Below are 16,444 nucleotides of genomic sequence, written 5' to 3' on the forward strand. Positions count from 1 at the left end.
AATGCAAAATTGACTAATATGTCTTCCTCCAAAATAACTTTCAGTATCCCCAATTAACAATCAGTGCCATGGATAATAAAATTTATCTACATATCAAACCAGGTCTCCTGGCCACATACTTTAAACACACAGTTTTCTTTTTAATTGTACTCTAGTGTTAAAACATCAGCTTACATATGAAGATATTCCAAGAAAAAGCTTCACAAAATTCATTATTTTCTCTCTTTTATGAATATCACTGACTATACCATCTACTGCTTCAGATAGGGTCCCCTTTATGAGGACACCCACAAGTTATTTCTCTCTCTTCTGGGTATCAGGAAAGCTAAAAAACTGACTTTTGTCTTACTGATAGTACACTGTGCAACAGGTCACTTTTCCTTCTTTTCTTTGGCCACAAAGATGCTTAAAATAGTTCCTATCATGCCTCTCATGACCCCACACCACACTGATGCTCAAAGAAGGAAAGAAAAAAAATCTGATTATGGTGTTGCTTTGTTGATTCTCTTCATGAACCCAGTGATTTGGAAGGATGTATTTTAATGAAGCTAGCATGTATGGATATACAGGCACTGCATTTTAGAGTATCAAACACATCAAAATAGCTCTAATCCGACATATAGAATATAATTTCCTGTGGTGAGATAAGAGAACTGTCTAGTGGCATTATCTATGCTACCAGTTAAGAGTGGTATCAGTAAACTAATCTTTGCCATAAAAAGAAATCAAGCTGGATAGATTTATAGCTTCAACTCCAATGAAACTCAACCATAAATTTATTCTACATTTAAACATTAAACATTAAAATACTTTACCTGAAATACAAATTGATGGGAGCAAACAAACAAAACGTAAACAAAAATTAAAGTTTTGGGCATCCTGATATGTATTTTGGGGGAACGGGGGATGGGATGACACGGGATGGATAAAGTTTTATACAAAATATCAGCCTATGTAATTTCAAATTTTCTAGTAGCCACATTCAAAAAGTAAAAAAAAAAAAAAAAAAAACCACAAATTATTTTATGAGCACATCCAAAATATTATCTTTAACATGTAACCAATATAAAATACCTTTTACTGACTTACTGTGCATACTTTTTCTTGTACTAAGTCTTCCAAATTTGGTGTGTACTTTATACTTGGAGTACAACTCAACTCAAACTAGCCATATTTTAAGTGCTCAACAGCAACATGTGGCTAATGATTATCGACTGAATACCTCAGGTCTAGAGACAACAAAAAAATTCATTCTAAATGACTTCGCTGTACATTCTCAAAGTAGCCTTAATCTGACGTAAAGAGGTCTTAAGTTTCCCACTCAAAAACACTGTTTTACACTTATGTTCTACAATTAAACAATATGAAGAGCGTCTTTTCAAGCTATAACCTCACAAGTTTTAACAAGTCAAATAAAAAAGAATGCAAAAAGATACTTTAAAACTAAAGAGACAATACGCTGAAGAAATCAGTTTCAAAAGCACAAAGTGACAAAAAGATGAATACTAAGGAACTGCAGTTGTTCCAGCTCACTTTTTGGAAGTGTTGTAAGCTTCACAGAGTAGGCTAAAACAGGCACAAGATGGCTGAAAAGGTTTCCACTAAAAGGAAATAAACTGGTAATTATCACATGGTATTTAGATTTATATACAACATACATTTTAATCATCAAAATAAATTATTTGTGCCTCACCTTAATGAAAGCTGCTCTCAGCGTCTGAGCTGCAGACAGATTTACTCGTTCTAGCTGCAATAAAAATTTTAAATCATTATTAATATCAATTTTCCGGGAAAAAGCACATTTCTGATATTCCATTCTGTAGTAATCACACTGACCAATCCATCACTCAATTAACAAAAATACTCGCTAATGATTCTAAATCACCATAATTCTTCAAACAGACAAGCTATATAAAATTTTCATTAGAAACCATGAAAAATTAAGGTGAACATATCAGTTATTTATTTCTTTTTTAAAAAAATAAGACACACTCTACCTTAAAGGTAGATTTAAGATAAGCACAGAATACAAAATAATATAAGTCCCTATAGAAAAAAATAAACATATTTACTTGAATTATTGAAAATAGGGAAGGTTCAAGATTAACTCTCAATGCTCTGTTGCAAATACATAGCAAATTGTGTGTGTGTGTGTATTGAATATAAAGTGGCCAACATAAAGAAAACATTCATTATTTAAAATTCTTTGTATTTACTACCTTATTCCTTTTTAATTCTTTTTCAATCGCTCAGCCAGGGATGAAGCCGAGATTAATCTATTTTATTAATTAGCAAGTAGGACTTATTAAGTAAAGATCTGTTCGATACTCAGTTGAAGACTGTGTGTCATCGGGCTTTCAGAGATGCTTATATCTGTTCTCTATTTTATCAGGATTAAAAAATGGTTACCTAGAATACTGAATCAAAAGTTCAACCCAAATGATTTTAATTTTTATATCAAATATGTCAGATTTACAATTTTGAAAGACAAGCGTCCTTATTAGATACTTTATAAAAGTCATTTTTCAATGAGCCAAAGGAAACAATTTCATAAAAATAACCCTATTTGTTGAAGAATTAACTGCTAGGCTTCAAATAACTTAGCTTCAGTTAAATTTAGGTATCTTTAGTCCCTAAGGATTGGGCCAGTTAACTCAATAAAATTCAATGCATATATTTTTTATTTGGGACAATTTTAAATGCTCACAAACAATGTAACCATTCTTAATTTTTATGCAAGTAGAATATTTCTACAAAAAGCTTATGAACATATATCACATTATGCAATCAATATTCCTTTCAATCTCTTGAGGCAATGAAAATGTAAGTTCTCCTTTATAAATGACATATATACACATACACATATCTATGGAACCTCCAACACTTTAAATCAACTTATTTTCAAAACAAGACAGAAATGCCAAGAACTTTATCTCCCTACGAGTTATTCACCTTAAGTACAAGGCAAAAGGAACAAAACCTGCTGAGATAAATAATTTATCTCCAAAAACAAACAATGGACCATTTAATTTAGTATTTAAGTTGGCATCTACAAATCTTGTAAAATTTAACATTGTCTTAGTAGGTAAAACAGGAGACACAAGGGGAGCAGGTAGACAAACACAGCAAAAAAGCAACTACATAAGTTTATAAACTTAATGAGGGTTTGTTTCCAAAACTGAAAAATTCTCTTCTTCCAGGAAATTTATTTAATTTTATGACTACTACTGAAGACTAAAATAACAATAACAGTTCTTCTGATCTAAGTTCTCGCTGTGCAAGGGAGGCAGACGCAGACAGACAGGATCAATGTTCCCACCCTGATAGGAACCATTTCCTTATTTGGGCGTAGCCCACACTCTGACCTCTTTCAACAAGTCAAAGGTCTGAGTCCCATGTGTGCCTTCCTTCGAGTATCAGCATTATTAAGCCACTCGATACCGTGGACTGGTATGCAAAAGGGTCAAGGCAAGTAAGAGAAGCCCAGAAAAGGCAGGGAGGAACTAATAAAATTAGCCAAGATGGACACCAATACGTCTAGATTTCTAGATTAAGTTTACAAACGTCTATCTTAGAAAGATAGGTCAGACGTTAATATAAATCAAAACTGTGAGGTGTGAAGCACCTCACCAGAACTCTGCTGGGAGTCATTTGGGGATACATTACATGCCCACACGTTTTGCAATAAAGCCACTGGGCTTTAGTACTCTTAAGGCATCCACTTTGCCCAGCAACTACCAGGCATATAGGCACATACATATTTTCTGAACTGAACTTAATCTCTCATCCCAAAATTTATCTAAATTGCTCTGGAATCTATTTATAATTTCAGCCTGTAATACTCAGGTAGCAAGACATGTTTTATCTTCCCTATTAAAAAGTGCGTCTATTTTAGGCCTCTCACTTGTGATATGATTTAATAATAAAATCATGTTCATCTTACCAGCACCTTTCATGACAAAATCAGGTTCTGGTAATATCCTAATAACAGATACCATTTAGTAAGCACCTCTTTTTTATTATATAGAGGTAAGCACCTCTTTTTTATTATATAGAGTATATTATATAGAGTATTTTTACATAGTATCTCTAACGTTCACAATCAATCTGTAACTAGCTATCATCTCCATTTTACAGAGGAAGAAACTGAGTTTGCATAAATTTACCCAAGGTTAAACAGTTAGTAGGTACAGACCCAGTATTCATACCAGATCTGCTGGCTCCAACACCCATGCCCAAGCCACCAACGCCACCCTGCCTCCCTGTACTCACCATTTCCAGATCGGTCCCAGAATTGAATCCCTTCAACTACTTAAGAACTAACAAATTCTTGAGTTTCTACCACGTGTAAGGAAGTCAGTGTGAGAGATACAAAGAAATAGACTGCAGTCCTGGAACCCCAGCGGCTCAATTTAAGTAAGCAGTCAAAAGGAAACTGATGGGATTACTGTCAGCTGAGGGAGAAAGCAAAGTCTCGATGAAGACGAGATTTGAACTAGTCCTTAAAGAGTGTGGCCTCGTAAAATCCTCGTCCTTGGCGGTTCACCCCTCTAGGGTTTCTTTAGGGTTGGTAACACATGGGGGCATAATGATCTTATGTAATTTTAGAAGAGAAAAGAATTTCTATTTTGTTTCCAATACTTTTAGAGTCTGGCATTATTCTAGCTTTTGTGATAACCGTCTTTGGCTATGTATCTTTAAAGAGCCAGCACAATCAGTTTTTAGTAGTACTTGATAGTGTAGACACCATATTTTGAGTCCAGAAAAGGAGGAGGGAACATAAGATTACACTTTGCATTAACGGATATCGGGACAAGGAGAGGCACTCCTTGGGCCTCCACCGTAAAGGACTCCCATGTCACCAGTAAGAGTAAGGGAAAAGAAGAGATCAGAGTGAGAGGAAAGGGTACTAACATCTCACCGAAAAGAGAAGGAAAAGTGCAGGCTGAAGCACATTTGGAGGGAAATGATAAGCTGGGTGAGCCTAACATCAGGTCTCGCCCCAGCCTCACGTTCTGCCTGCTCGCAGTTTTGTGACCCCTCCTACAACTGCTTGATAGCTTTTGAGAGCACTTACTATTAACTGCAAATGTGTCCAATTTAATTCTCTGAATCATTTATAAAATATTTTAAGAGCTTACAGATAATTTTGATTCCATAGAGAGCTCCTTTATTATACTGTTCCCTCCAGAAGTATCAATTCATTACTATACGTTATTTTCTAGTATCAAGAGTTTCTTTAACCCATAATCTAAAAAAAAAATCCATTTAACCCTTTGGTTGCTAAGAGTCCTGCATAAAATCTTTTGAAATTTTTTTTTTAAGGTCAAAATAATTAGGTTAGTTGGTTCTGAATGTCTACGAATCTTGCTTCCTCAAGTCAGGCATGAGGTCCCCATGCTGACATCCCTCACCACCCCCACAAAAGTTACTGATACTATTCTTTAAAAGGAATTAAATTGGGCCAAGTCACAAGAATAAAAACTCCATATACACCTCTAATAATTCAAATGAGAATGAGGTGAGTCAGGTCTAAAAACAGAAAATGCCAGAAGAATGCCAGAAGTAGACGCAATCGAGAGGCCATCTCTTAGCTTTTGTGCTGCTGCAGAGAAGGCAAATGCGATCATCTGTGTTTTGTACATATTAAGTTCAATAAATGTTTCTAAAAGAATCAGTTCCTGGGGTTGTCAGCTGCCTTGCAAAAAAGGTTAAGCAGAACCACCTACCTAGTATAAACACTTTGCATTAAAACACTGCCTAAAAGTATGCAAAACTCTAGGATATGATTATAATTTTGTCAGAAAACTAAGTGAGAGACTCCTTAACAATAACAGCTAACACTTACTACATGCCTGGTACGATTCTACACTACAGATACTATTATACACATTATACATATACATTATATATATATATTATACATACACATATACTACATATACTACACTACTATACTATTGTATAGCACTACAATATATTAACTCTATTTCACAGAGTTGTGAGAATTAAGTATATTATTGTTATCCTCATTTCACAGATAAGGCAACTAAGATTACATAGCCTAGTAAGTGGCAGACCAGCAATTTAAACGCAAAATATTAACTATGATAGCCTCTGGATGGTGGGATTGCAGGTGAAACCCATGCCTTCATTGTGGGAAGTATGTTTATTATGCTCAAAATTTGGAGTTTGATTTTTTTTTAATAGGACTGAAAAGTATAGGTGGGTAGGTAAAGTTGAAGAAGTATTCCCAGGTTTCATTTGCTTCCTGGGAAAAATTAAAAGTTGCATATTCTGCTGAGAGTTGGCAGAAACAGCTGCTTCGGATGCTTCTGAATAAAATGATACTAATTACTTCTTCAGAAGTACCGTTTTTGTGTGATTTACTAACAAACAAGCATATAAACCTCCGGTGATGTAAAACTCATACTCAGTTGCAGAACTGTTTATTTCTGTCTCAAAATACAAGTTTCTTTAGAAATTATATTTCACTTTAAAACAACTCCTCTAAAAAGTCATAGGAATAGAAGATACATGGTATATCTTTTCCTGGAATAAAGAAGTGAACCATACGGCTCTACTCCTCCATATACAAAGAATCAGTAAAAAATAATATAGTACATGAGAAGCTGATCTAAGACTTGACATGAGGTTTCTATAAACTCATTCCACAGTGCAACCAGGAGACCTATTTCACAGTACATTTACAACACATGCAATATACTTGGACTCTGAACTCTGCGCAGCTGATTAAACAAGAATCCTACTCCTTCTCAGCTGTCTTGGCATAGCTTCATTAAGTTTAGCAAGCATCAAGCTCCCAGAATGCCATAAATAACTTTGCCGTATGAGCTAGAGTAACAGTACTAAAATTTCCCCAGGTGTAAAGATGTCCTACTACCTAAAAATCTGTTCGACTAGATGACTTCTAGACTACCACTGTTACTATTACAGACGTAATATTAAGGTGAGAATGCATAAGCTTTTTAACTCTTACAATATATTATGGACAAAATTTAGTAAATCATTTAGCTTCAGAGTACAATGGTCAACCCTCCTGTGGCGCTATTTTCTGTAAGATTAATTTGACAACCATTTTATCTTTAAATCTGCATAGCACAGAAAAACAGAGCCAAACTAAGCTCTAATTTCCCCATTAGTAGATTTATAGAAGAATCCATGTTTGAACTATACTTAAATATTAATGTTTAACTGGTTACGTATCTTATTTAAGACATTACATTAATACACTGGAATGTCAGAGAATAATGCTAGTATGTTATTCTTTTTAACCAAACACCGCATTTGAAGGCACAATAATTATTTTACTCCATGCCTAAATCAGGTTCCCAGATTTCGTCTCTATCAAAGAGGAGACCTACTACCACTACTATTCCTAAAGGCTTGTTATCTTGAACACTCATTTTTAAAGACGGGACAGAAATGGTTCAACAAAAGCTTGATACCATGATGTCAGATCAGTAAATTCAATTTGAGAATCAGACTCTGACAATTTGACATAGCACCTCTCAGTCTGCCTCATCTAGCTGTTTTATTTTCAAATTTCACTTCTCACAATTAGTTCTTGAACCAACTATGAATCATTTGGCAACATGTTCTAATTCTGGGCCCAATAACCTACCTATGTTTTCAGATCTCATCTGGAGAGAATCACTGCCTTTATTTCTAGAAGAAATTTACTAGTCCGTTCACAGCCATTTCTTTTTCTTTCAGGTTAATTTTTCTTACATGTGAATAAATTAGGAAAGGTCTATCAGTATTAATCCCCACAGTTCACTTGATCAGAATCCCACATCTTATATAACTGTTTTCCAAAGTCAAGATTCAAATAAAATCTGTTTTCCATACACAGAAAAAGGTCACTCAAACTGCTGACAAGAAGCTGCTCTCATTCCTCTTCCTTAACTGAAGGACCAAACTGAAGCTCTGCAATGTAAACTGCCCTCCCTTCAGGGAGCACTGAAAATACCAGAGAAAGACAGAATATGCCCCCAAACAACTTGGCCCAATAGCTTAGAGAGTTAGCTATAGACATGAAAAGAGGGAGCACCTCTGGGTGCAACTGTCACCATGGTTCCTGAAGGACCTGAGAAGTGCTGACACCAATCATCAAGATGGGTTCCTCTAGTTTTCAGTAACTGTCTCCTTACCTCACAGCTGGTACAAGGATAATTTTATCTGCTTAAACGTGTGTGTTCCCTAAGCTTCTTGAGAAGAAGTATGTTGCCTGTTTCTTCTCTGCATCTCCAGACACTAGCAGAGCACTCAGCAAAAAAATGGCTGGCATTTTGTATATATTGACCAAAAAGAACTGAAGCACTTGCTTCCAACAATAACTGTAGTCTTGCAATGATTATGTAAAGTATTAGAACAAAATGGTGGAATTAATTACTGGAGTGCTGGCTACAGCTGCCAGAGATGGGTATAACCATTGCTAATAGAGTGCCTCCAATGCTAGCATGGTAGCACTATAATAGGGAAGGTTTTTCAAAAGATGCCACCCACCTGCTTCCACTTTAGTAACAAAAATTCTAAATTTCCCAAGCTTCTCTGCAGCTAGGTGCAGTCATAACTACGTTCTTGCCAATGAGATGTAAACGGAAGTCTTCTGTAGACTTTCAAAAAGGTTAACGTAAGGAAGCTGAAGCAGCTGGAAGTGACAATCCACCCCTGCTCCATTTTTTTGTCCCTTCCAGACAACAATTTAGGACACAACGGATGGAGCTTCAGCAACCATGCCACATGAAGTGACCCTGATAATGCAGCAGATAGGACCCTGAGTTCTGATGATATTGAGCCATGCTACTACCAGCCCTGGACCACTTAGCTTCAGAATTTTTTATGTAAGAGAAATAAACTTTTACCCAAGTCACTGTTTTGAGTTTTCTTTTATGGTCACTGAATCTAACGCTATTTGATAGTGTTTGACATTCCAAAATGCATGCTTGAAATGGCAACTAAGTCTGTGGTTTTCAAGTTGAAGAAAATGCATCACTCTCTACTGTCTCCAAGACTTAGGACCATAAAATACATCAAATACAATATTATTAAACCTAACAACGAAATGGTTTTGAAACCCAGAATATTGCTCTAATATAAATATTTTATAAAAGGGAGAAAAAATCATTGGAAATGGTGAGGGCTTTCAGGCTACAGTAACAATAAGGTTAATGGTGTTGATAGCTTTATAATTAGTTAGATTAATAAAATGGCAAAAAAGAAAAAACCTAATTAAATAGACAAAAAGGCTAAAGCCACTGAATTTGGAGTCCTAGATTTTCATCCTAAGTAATTTCAGAAAAATGATTTCATGTATCAGGACCTCAATTCACCATTAAAAGGAAGGAAGTGATTAAATTATCTCTAAGGAAATCCCAGCTCTAGAATTCTCTACACACCTTAGCATATTAATATTATAAGAAAAAACAAAAATGTATTGATAGAACTAAGTCCTAGAAAATTCCTCAAATTAAAAAGCAACTACATCTTCTCCAGATACTAAAGCAATGCTATCTTCCATTTATCAGTCAAAATATGTTTTGTTGCTACTGACTCTTACTCACAATATTTTTATCCTATTCTTCTGGCCACCTAAAATGTGCTTATCACCAGCTCTTCAACTGTCTAGCTTTTATTTCTCTCTTTCAGATCTTAGTATATATGTCTTATCTTCAGTAAGGGCTGTCCTGACTCATAAAATAGGTCCCACTTGCTATTTTATTTAACACAGTAATTTTTTATCTTCATTGCACTTATCACAATTTTTCATCTATATAATTACTTGTATTCTTTTGTTCAATGTCTCTCTCTTCCTCTACAGTGAAACCTCCAGAGGGAGAGCAATGTATCTGGGTTTTCTTCCCACTGTTTTATGTCCAGGCCTGGCACAATGCCTAATACGAGATGAAGTTCATTTATAAATATTTGTTATATGAAGGAACAAACAGGAATCAATGAGGCAGAGATCATATGAGAAAATGTTTACCCACTTACCTCATTAAACACAGGATACATGACTGCATAGAGGGGCATAGAAACCATGGAAGTGGTCTCAGCTTCATTCTTCATCTCTTCCATTGTCATCCTCATTCAAAAGCCAACTACAGAAGAAAAAGCAGTGCTAAAATGCAGAGGAATCTTCATTCACTGCAGTATTTCCTCTCTTTTTTGTGATAAAAGAATAGGGCACAAAACATATACTGACCTGGTTAAAGGGGAAGAAATCAGAGATTTACCATTATTAAAGGGAAACTACAAATGCAAATAATTTTCTTTTCCAAAGTAGGGTCCCTATCTTACAACAAGCTAATTTGTTAATATATCTTACTTGTGAAGGCAACCCTGGTCAGCGAGACATCTCTCTTTTCCTCTTCAGACTCAAGAATTGCCCTTTCTTACAGCTAATCTCCCTCATTAGGTACTACTTCACAAAGCAGTGACTCACGAACCCACCCAGCCTGAACGCAGTGGTCTCATGGAGCACCACAGATTAATGATGTATCTAATTCCATCATATACAACCTAAGAAAAAGTATCAAGAAGCATACTTAAAGCATTTATATGTAATATAAAATGAAAACTATGAAATGTATGATAAATAAGTATAGAGAAAACCAAATTAAAGAATTAAGATGTTTAACATTTTCATTAAAATCTTTTTGCTAATTGTTCATTGACTTTTGTCACCTAAAAATAACAACAAAAACATAGCAAGCACCAAAGTTTTAAGACAAATCTTAAAACCAGGAAAATTCTACCAAGTGTGGTCTACTTAGGAAAAAATTATGTTACTTAATTTTAACAGTGGTACTTTTTGAATCTTTGTCCAAATCTGACACAAAAATTAAGTAGAGAAATTTTGCCTTGAGGAGTTGAGGAAATGTGTTGGTTTCTACAGAAATCGACTGCATTTATTTCCTTTGCTAGGCTAAAAAATGAACCTAATTATAAAGTGAAGGAATAACAGTAGTGCCATAGCTATATATTAAACAATATATATTAATAAATGTAAAAAAGCCATCAATTTTTGAATAATTTCTACCATTTGTGAAGCATTTTCAGATTATAAAACATTTTTCACATGCATTTAGTCCTCATGATTAACTTAATTTAGACTGTCATTTTAATTTTACAGATGAAAATGTAGGCTCAGAGATGATAAATAACTTGCCCAAGATCACACGTGCAGAGGCCCAAGATTTGATCCCAGTCCTCTGAATCCAGATGACACTTACACATTGAAAAACCAAATGAAGTAGAAGCAAAGAACCCAGCTTACCTACCCAAGAAAATCCCCAGAAGGTATTCCTTCACCGAATAAATGCATGCTAAGCACTTATTACATGCAAGATGCAGTGGAGCTTGAATAACATGTAGTCCTAATCATTAAAAATGTATCTGGGCCTGGGGCCAGCCTGGCGGCACAGCGGTTAAGTTCACATGTTCCGCTTTGGCAGCCCAGGGTTCACCAGTTCAGATCCCGGGTACAAACCTACACATGGCTTGTGATGCCATGCTGTGGCAGATGTCCCACATATAAAGTAGAGGAAGATGGGAACAGATGTTAGCTCAGGGCCAGTCTTCCTCAGCAAAAAAGGGAGGATTGGTGGCAGATGTTAGCCCAGGGCTAATCTTCCTCAAAAAAGAAAAGAAAAAATGTATCTGGGCCCAATTGTGGAAGATCTAAGCAGTCTGAAAGATACAATCAAAGGTCTGGAGTACTTACAGCTTCACAAAGCTCCAACAACCTGTCCCATTTGAGAAATGCTTACAATCCCTTCCATATGATAACCAGTGAAGGGAACTCAACACCTACTGAAATCATTTAGTCCCATTTCTGGCAGTTCTAAAAACGGAAAGTTTTCCGTTTCTGAGCTGCAATCTGCTCCTGGACTTCATAAACAACAACAAAAAGGCCAATTCCTCAATTTTACCCTATAGGACCACTACCAATTCAGACCATTGATTTAAGTAGATGGCTTTGGTCCTAGCTTAAGGATAGAATGGAGAACAGAAGTTAAAGGCAGAGAAAACTTAAAAGACCTAGTATATCTATATGAGATCAACAGGACCTGAATAGTGAGCAAGAGGAAGTAGGTAAATATCAATTGCGGCCCTGCTGCTCCTTTTTCAGCATACTCGTTGAGCGTCAACTCTTGACCTTGTCAGGAAATCAAATAACTTTTTTTAAGTTGTTGTCCATGCTTGGGAGCATTTAAAACCACCTTCTCTCTTTGAAACACCTGGTTTTTGTGATGCTTGCTCTCTGCTCCAGTTCTGCCACAGCAGTACAGCATCCTGACTTCTCCCTTGTGTGATAATCACAACTGTTCATTCCTTTCCTTCCATAGCTCCATAAGGTCAGATTGTCTTGTTCACTGCTCTGTATTTAGTACCAGGCCTAATACTGTATAGGTAATGAATAAACATTTATGAAATAAACAAATGATTTTTTTTTCTGTCACCCAATGAAATAGTCTTTAAGTTCCGCTGTTGGCCCGTTTTCTTCTATTTCTCACTTGCTTTTTCCATTGATACCGATGCTCTCTATTACTCTCTATACTGTGCATCCACTGTCCATCATTTTTATTTTGACTAGTATCATTGCATTTCAGCTCTTCTCTGTTCCAAGCTTATTATAAAAAGGTATTCACAACTTATTTCTAAGTGGAAAAGTAGATTACCAAATGGCCTATGAATGTCAAAGGACAACCAGCAATTACTCTGCTACCTAAAGAGCAAGGGTCAGTTGAGCTGAGCAAGGGCTGAGGCCCTGCCCCTTGAAGAAGGTTCCTTCCTTTCAGGATGGGTGTGGCCAGGCCCTGAGCAGCCAGGCAGCATATTAACAAAGTTTCAGCCCTCTAAGCAATACTGGTTTCTGGGGTGAGTGCTGATCATGCATGCGTAGCCAACTGAAGATTACTGACTCCAAATGCCAAATCTGAAAAGGCCTTAAAAAGTCACCTCATCCACCATCTAGTACAATAGAAGCCAAAGTCTTAAAAAGGACTTGCCCATGATTACAACTGCTAGCTAATCATAAATAATAAAAATTTAATGTGGGTATGGCGGTAACATAGCAAGAACTACTTTGCTTCCCATTTCAAACGTGCTGCTTTGGGGAAAAGTTTTCATTTCAAAGTAAGCCTTGTTTCTTCAGCAGTTAGCATCCACAGAATTTTAAAAAAACAAGAACCAGAACTACAGATCCTAATAACTTAGAAAAAGGTATACTCTTATTTAAACAAATTTTTCTTCAGAATACCCTTTGAGATATGGGGATACCAAAACAAACAGAATATAAACAACCTTGTTATTTATACTTTTCCCCTTATTTCCTTGAAAGTTCAAAATAGCACTGCTAATTTCTAACACAAGATGAATTAGTTTCAAATATCTTCCTGGGCTTAAGACGATTATTATTTGTTTAGAAAGAGGCGGCAACAAAAATAGGTTCTTGGTCATTCTACTGCCAACTCTTTGTCATAGGAGTTTCTGCTCCATCCTGCACAACCAACCAACAGGAGTCTGTTCGTTCAAAGAGTCAGGCAGCATATCTCAAGGCTCAGAATCAGCATTTCCTGAAACAGCCTCACTCTATTCCATCTGGGGCACGAGATAACTCTAGAGCCAAAGCAATTTACTCACAAATAAAATGAGTGGACAAACGGAAGTCTTGGAACTGATATACGTAGTTTTTGGGAGAAAAAGAAGCTTCCTGTGTAAAGCAAATTCTATACTTAAAACGTTCACAGGCATGTCTATTTGTCTTGTTTTCCTCTATAGTCAAATCTAGTACTTAGCTCCCTTACTCGATTCTAAATTCTTATAATTTCTTTAATTTCCCACCCTAAAGAGGGGAAGTTAGTTTGTTGTTGTTGTTCTATGGATGGATATATATATATATAGATGTATGTATGTTGGCTCTCCAATCTGTCCATGAACATTTAGCTAAAAGAAGTTTATTCATTTTAGCAGTAAGTAGAATCCATGTGTTTACATTACTAAGTTTATTTCTTTTTCCCATGAGAGACATTGGAGTCACTATATCATGTATATAGTAGGCACTTAATAAATGTTTCTCAGATGATAAATTAATGAGATAAGAGATGGGCAATATATAAGCTGAATCAGTCTTACTAATACTTTTCAAATGTCAAGTCTAGCAAAACAAAAACAAACACATAAATCTAATTCTACTAACAAAGTCTGGAGCCACATTTACCAGTTTTTACTTCTTTTTGCTATCTCAAGCTCTTCCTACTATAGTAAGCTAAGAGAATATGAGCATCAGATGATTGCAAATAAAATCAGAATTCCAGCAGAAATTTACATGAAAACCAAATAAAACTACAGAAAAATAAAACAGCAAAGATTATAAATTCTAATGTCTCATTTTTATTAGGGCTGCTAGGATGTCTTTTAGATCCTCGGGACACAACTAGTGTATAATTTAATAGTTCACAAAATTTTGAAAGTACAACAGTTTCCAACCTACGTTAACCTTGCTTTACATATAAGCAAGATTCAAAAAGTTGTGCAGCTTTTAGCAGAAAGCAAAATTTTCTCTATGGGAAAGGGTGCAGAGGGCTGCAGTTCCCAAATGTTGGATGACCTGAGCCATCAGTCACTTCAGTGCCCATAAAAAACACATATTCCCAAGATTACTCAATCAGAATCTCCAAGAAAGGGTACATGAAGCTGTATTTTTAGCAGACGGCCCAGATGATTCTTGTAAACAAGACAGGTTGGAAATCACTGATACGGAAAGAACAGTGGCTAGAGTCAGAGGAACTAGCTGCTAAAGCCAGTCTCAGGGACAGAGGTAAAATGAAGTTTGACTAAGCTTCTGTGACAGGGGTTTTTGTCCAGATTTTGTGAAAGCTTCACTTAATCATGACCTTATTTCCCCATCAGAAACAGAAAGTGCATAAAATTATACTATCTTAAACGCCTCAGTACTCTAAGATTCAATGATGATAAAATTTTATTATTGATATCTACCATAGATTCCAAAGCAGTCCATCTCATGGAAAGTTAAAAAAAAAAAGGAAAAAAATCTCATCAGATCATAAAAACGATTTACGAATTCTAGTAAGGAGATCCTCCCCAATAGTTAGTTGATCCAGGGTTTTAAATAACTGACAACCCCTTGCTTTCTCTGAAGCACCTGAAATCACCCATCATACCCATCAAGCTCCTAGAGAAATCGAGTTATTCCAAGGCTGTGTAGACCAGTCTGGTCATTTCACACAGCTGGAAAGGTGGGCATTTGATATCACAACCTACCTTTTAGAGCCTTCTCATGTCAAAATGTTGTAGCCACTTCCAAACAAGAGACCAAAGGTTTAGAGGAGGAAGCTAGGAAAAAGGGAGGCAGAGGACCAGGGTAAGCAGGAGATCCTACTTAGACCAAAAGGAGCTTGAAGCCTTCAGGACATACCTACAACTCTCTCCTTCCTCTGCAAATTATATTTTCTATAATCCCAGGTCTTCCATTATACAGTTTCCTATTTTAACAAGGTAATGTGGAACTCAACCTCCCCGAGGATGCACTGCTGTCAGTTTAGTACTTACAGAGTTTTGCATTTAGGGACATCTAGGAACAATCTCTTCTTAATGGTAAGTGTAATACATTAATATTACACTTTGCCACTGTATTTGTTTATATCTGTCAATTTTTTTTCTAGGCTTCTTCATATTAAGTGAACTATTTGTGCAGAGATACGTGAAAAGAGCATAAGAAATAAGGTCTGAAAAGATGGGCTCAAATCCTGGTAAAGCCATTATAGAGCACCTCGTCTCTGGACAAGTCACTTCATCCCTCTGTGCTTCAGTTTCTTAAAATGGACGAAAACTGAGCTGTATACTTGAAAGAGATGTAGTTAGAATAAAAGATGAGGTAATTTCTAAATCAACCATAAAGCCTCTATATTAAATGATTTTAATTTACTAAGTTACTAAGCACTGTATTTTTGCACTTTTAAATAACCATTCAAAGAAAGTACACATTACACAATGATTTATCACTTTACTGGGAGGTCTAACCTACTCAAACAAATTTTAAGGGCACTCTCTGCTAAACCACAAATTCTGTGTATCTGACACCACTAACTGGTTGAACGACTACAGCTATGGTTTTTTAAAAAACAAGATCAAAAAGATATAATTTTCAATATCTCTTAAACATCACTGATCAAGGAAGCTTTTGTTGAGCTGTTAATTAAGAAGTAACAAAGGATGTAACTAAAACATCATCTGAAAGTTACAATGTCTTCGAAAACAGCTTACAGCAAATTAGAGTACAATGACCCATGAAGGAAAAATGCCTAAATGTAGCAGTGTGCTACATTTCACTCCATTCCCTTCATCATTCTGTTAATCTCTGTCTATCTGTCACAGATACGTGTTCCCTAAGTAA

The 16,444-nt window shown here is 35.9% G+C and overlaps 1 protein-coding gene across 16 annotated transcripts in view; it reads right to left on the reverse strand.

The window, feature by feature from the left end:
• PDCD10 (programmed cell death 10) overlaps positions 1 to 16,444 on the reverse strand; it is a 41,836-nt gene that overhangs the window by 14,126 nt on the left and 11,266 nt on the right. For 7 of the 16 annotated variants that reach the window (XM_008531331.2, XM_070582305.1, XM_070582296.1 and 4 more), the window contains 2 exons: positions 10,018 to 10,124; positions 1,694 to 1,747 (listed from right to left, as the gene is read on the reverse strand). In XM_008531331.2, coding sequence (XP_008529553.1) covers positions 1,694 to 1,747; positions 10,018 to 10,113 — 150 coding nt within the window. In that variant the 5' untranslated portion in view covers positions 10,114 to 10,124. Of the gene's footprint in view, positions 1 to 1,693; positions 1,748 to 10,017; positions 10,229 to 15,312; positions 15,385 to 16,444 lie in introns of all 16 variants that reach the window. The other 9 variants (XM_008531323.2, XM_070582298.1, XM_070582300.1 and 6 more) reach the window with 2 other exon arrangements.

This window comes from Equus przewalskii, chromosome 18, assembly GCF_037783145.1.
Source record: "Equus przewalskii isolate Varuska chromosome 18, EquPr2, whole genome shotgun sequence".
Classification (NCBI taxonomy): domain Eukaryota; kingdom Metazoa; phylum Chordata; class Mammalia; order Perissodactyla; family Equidae; genus Equus; species Equus przewalskii.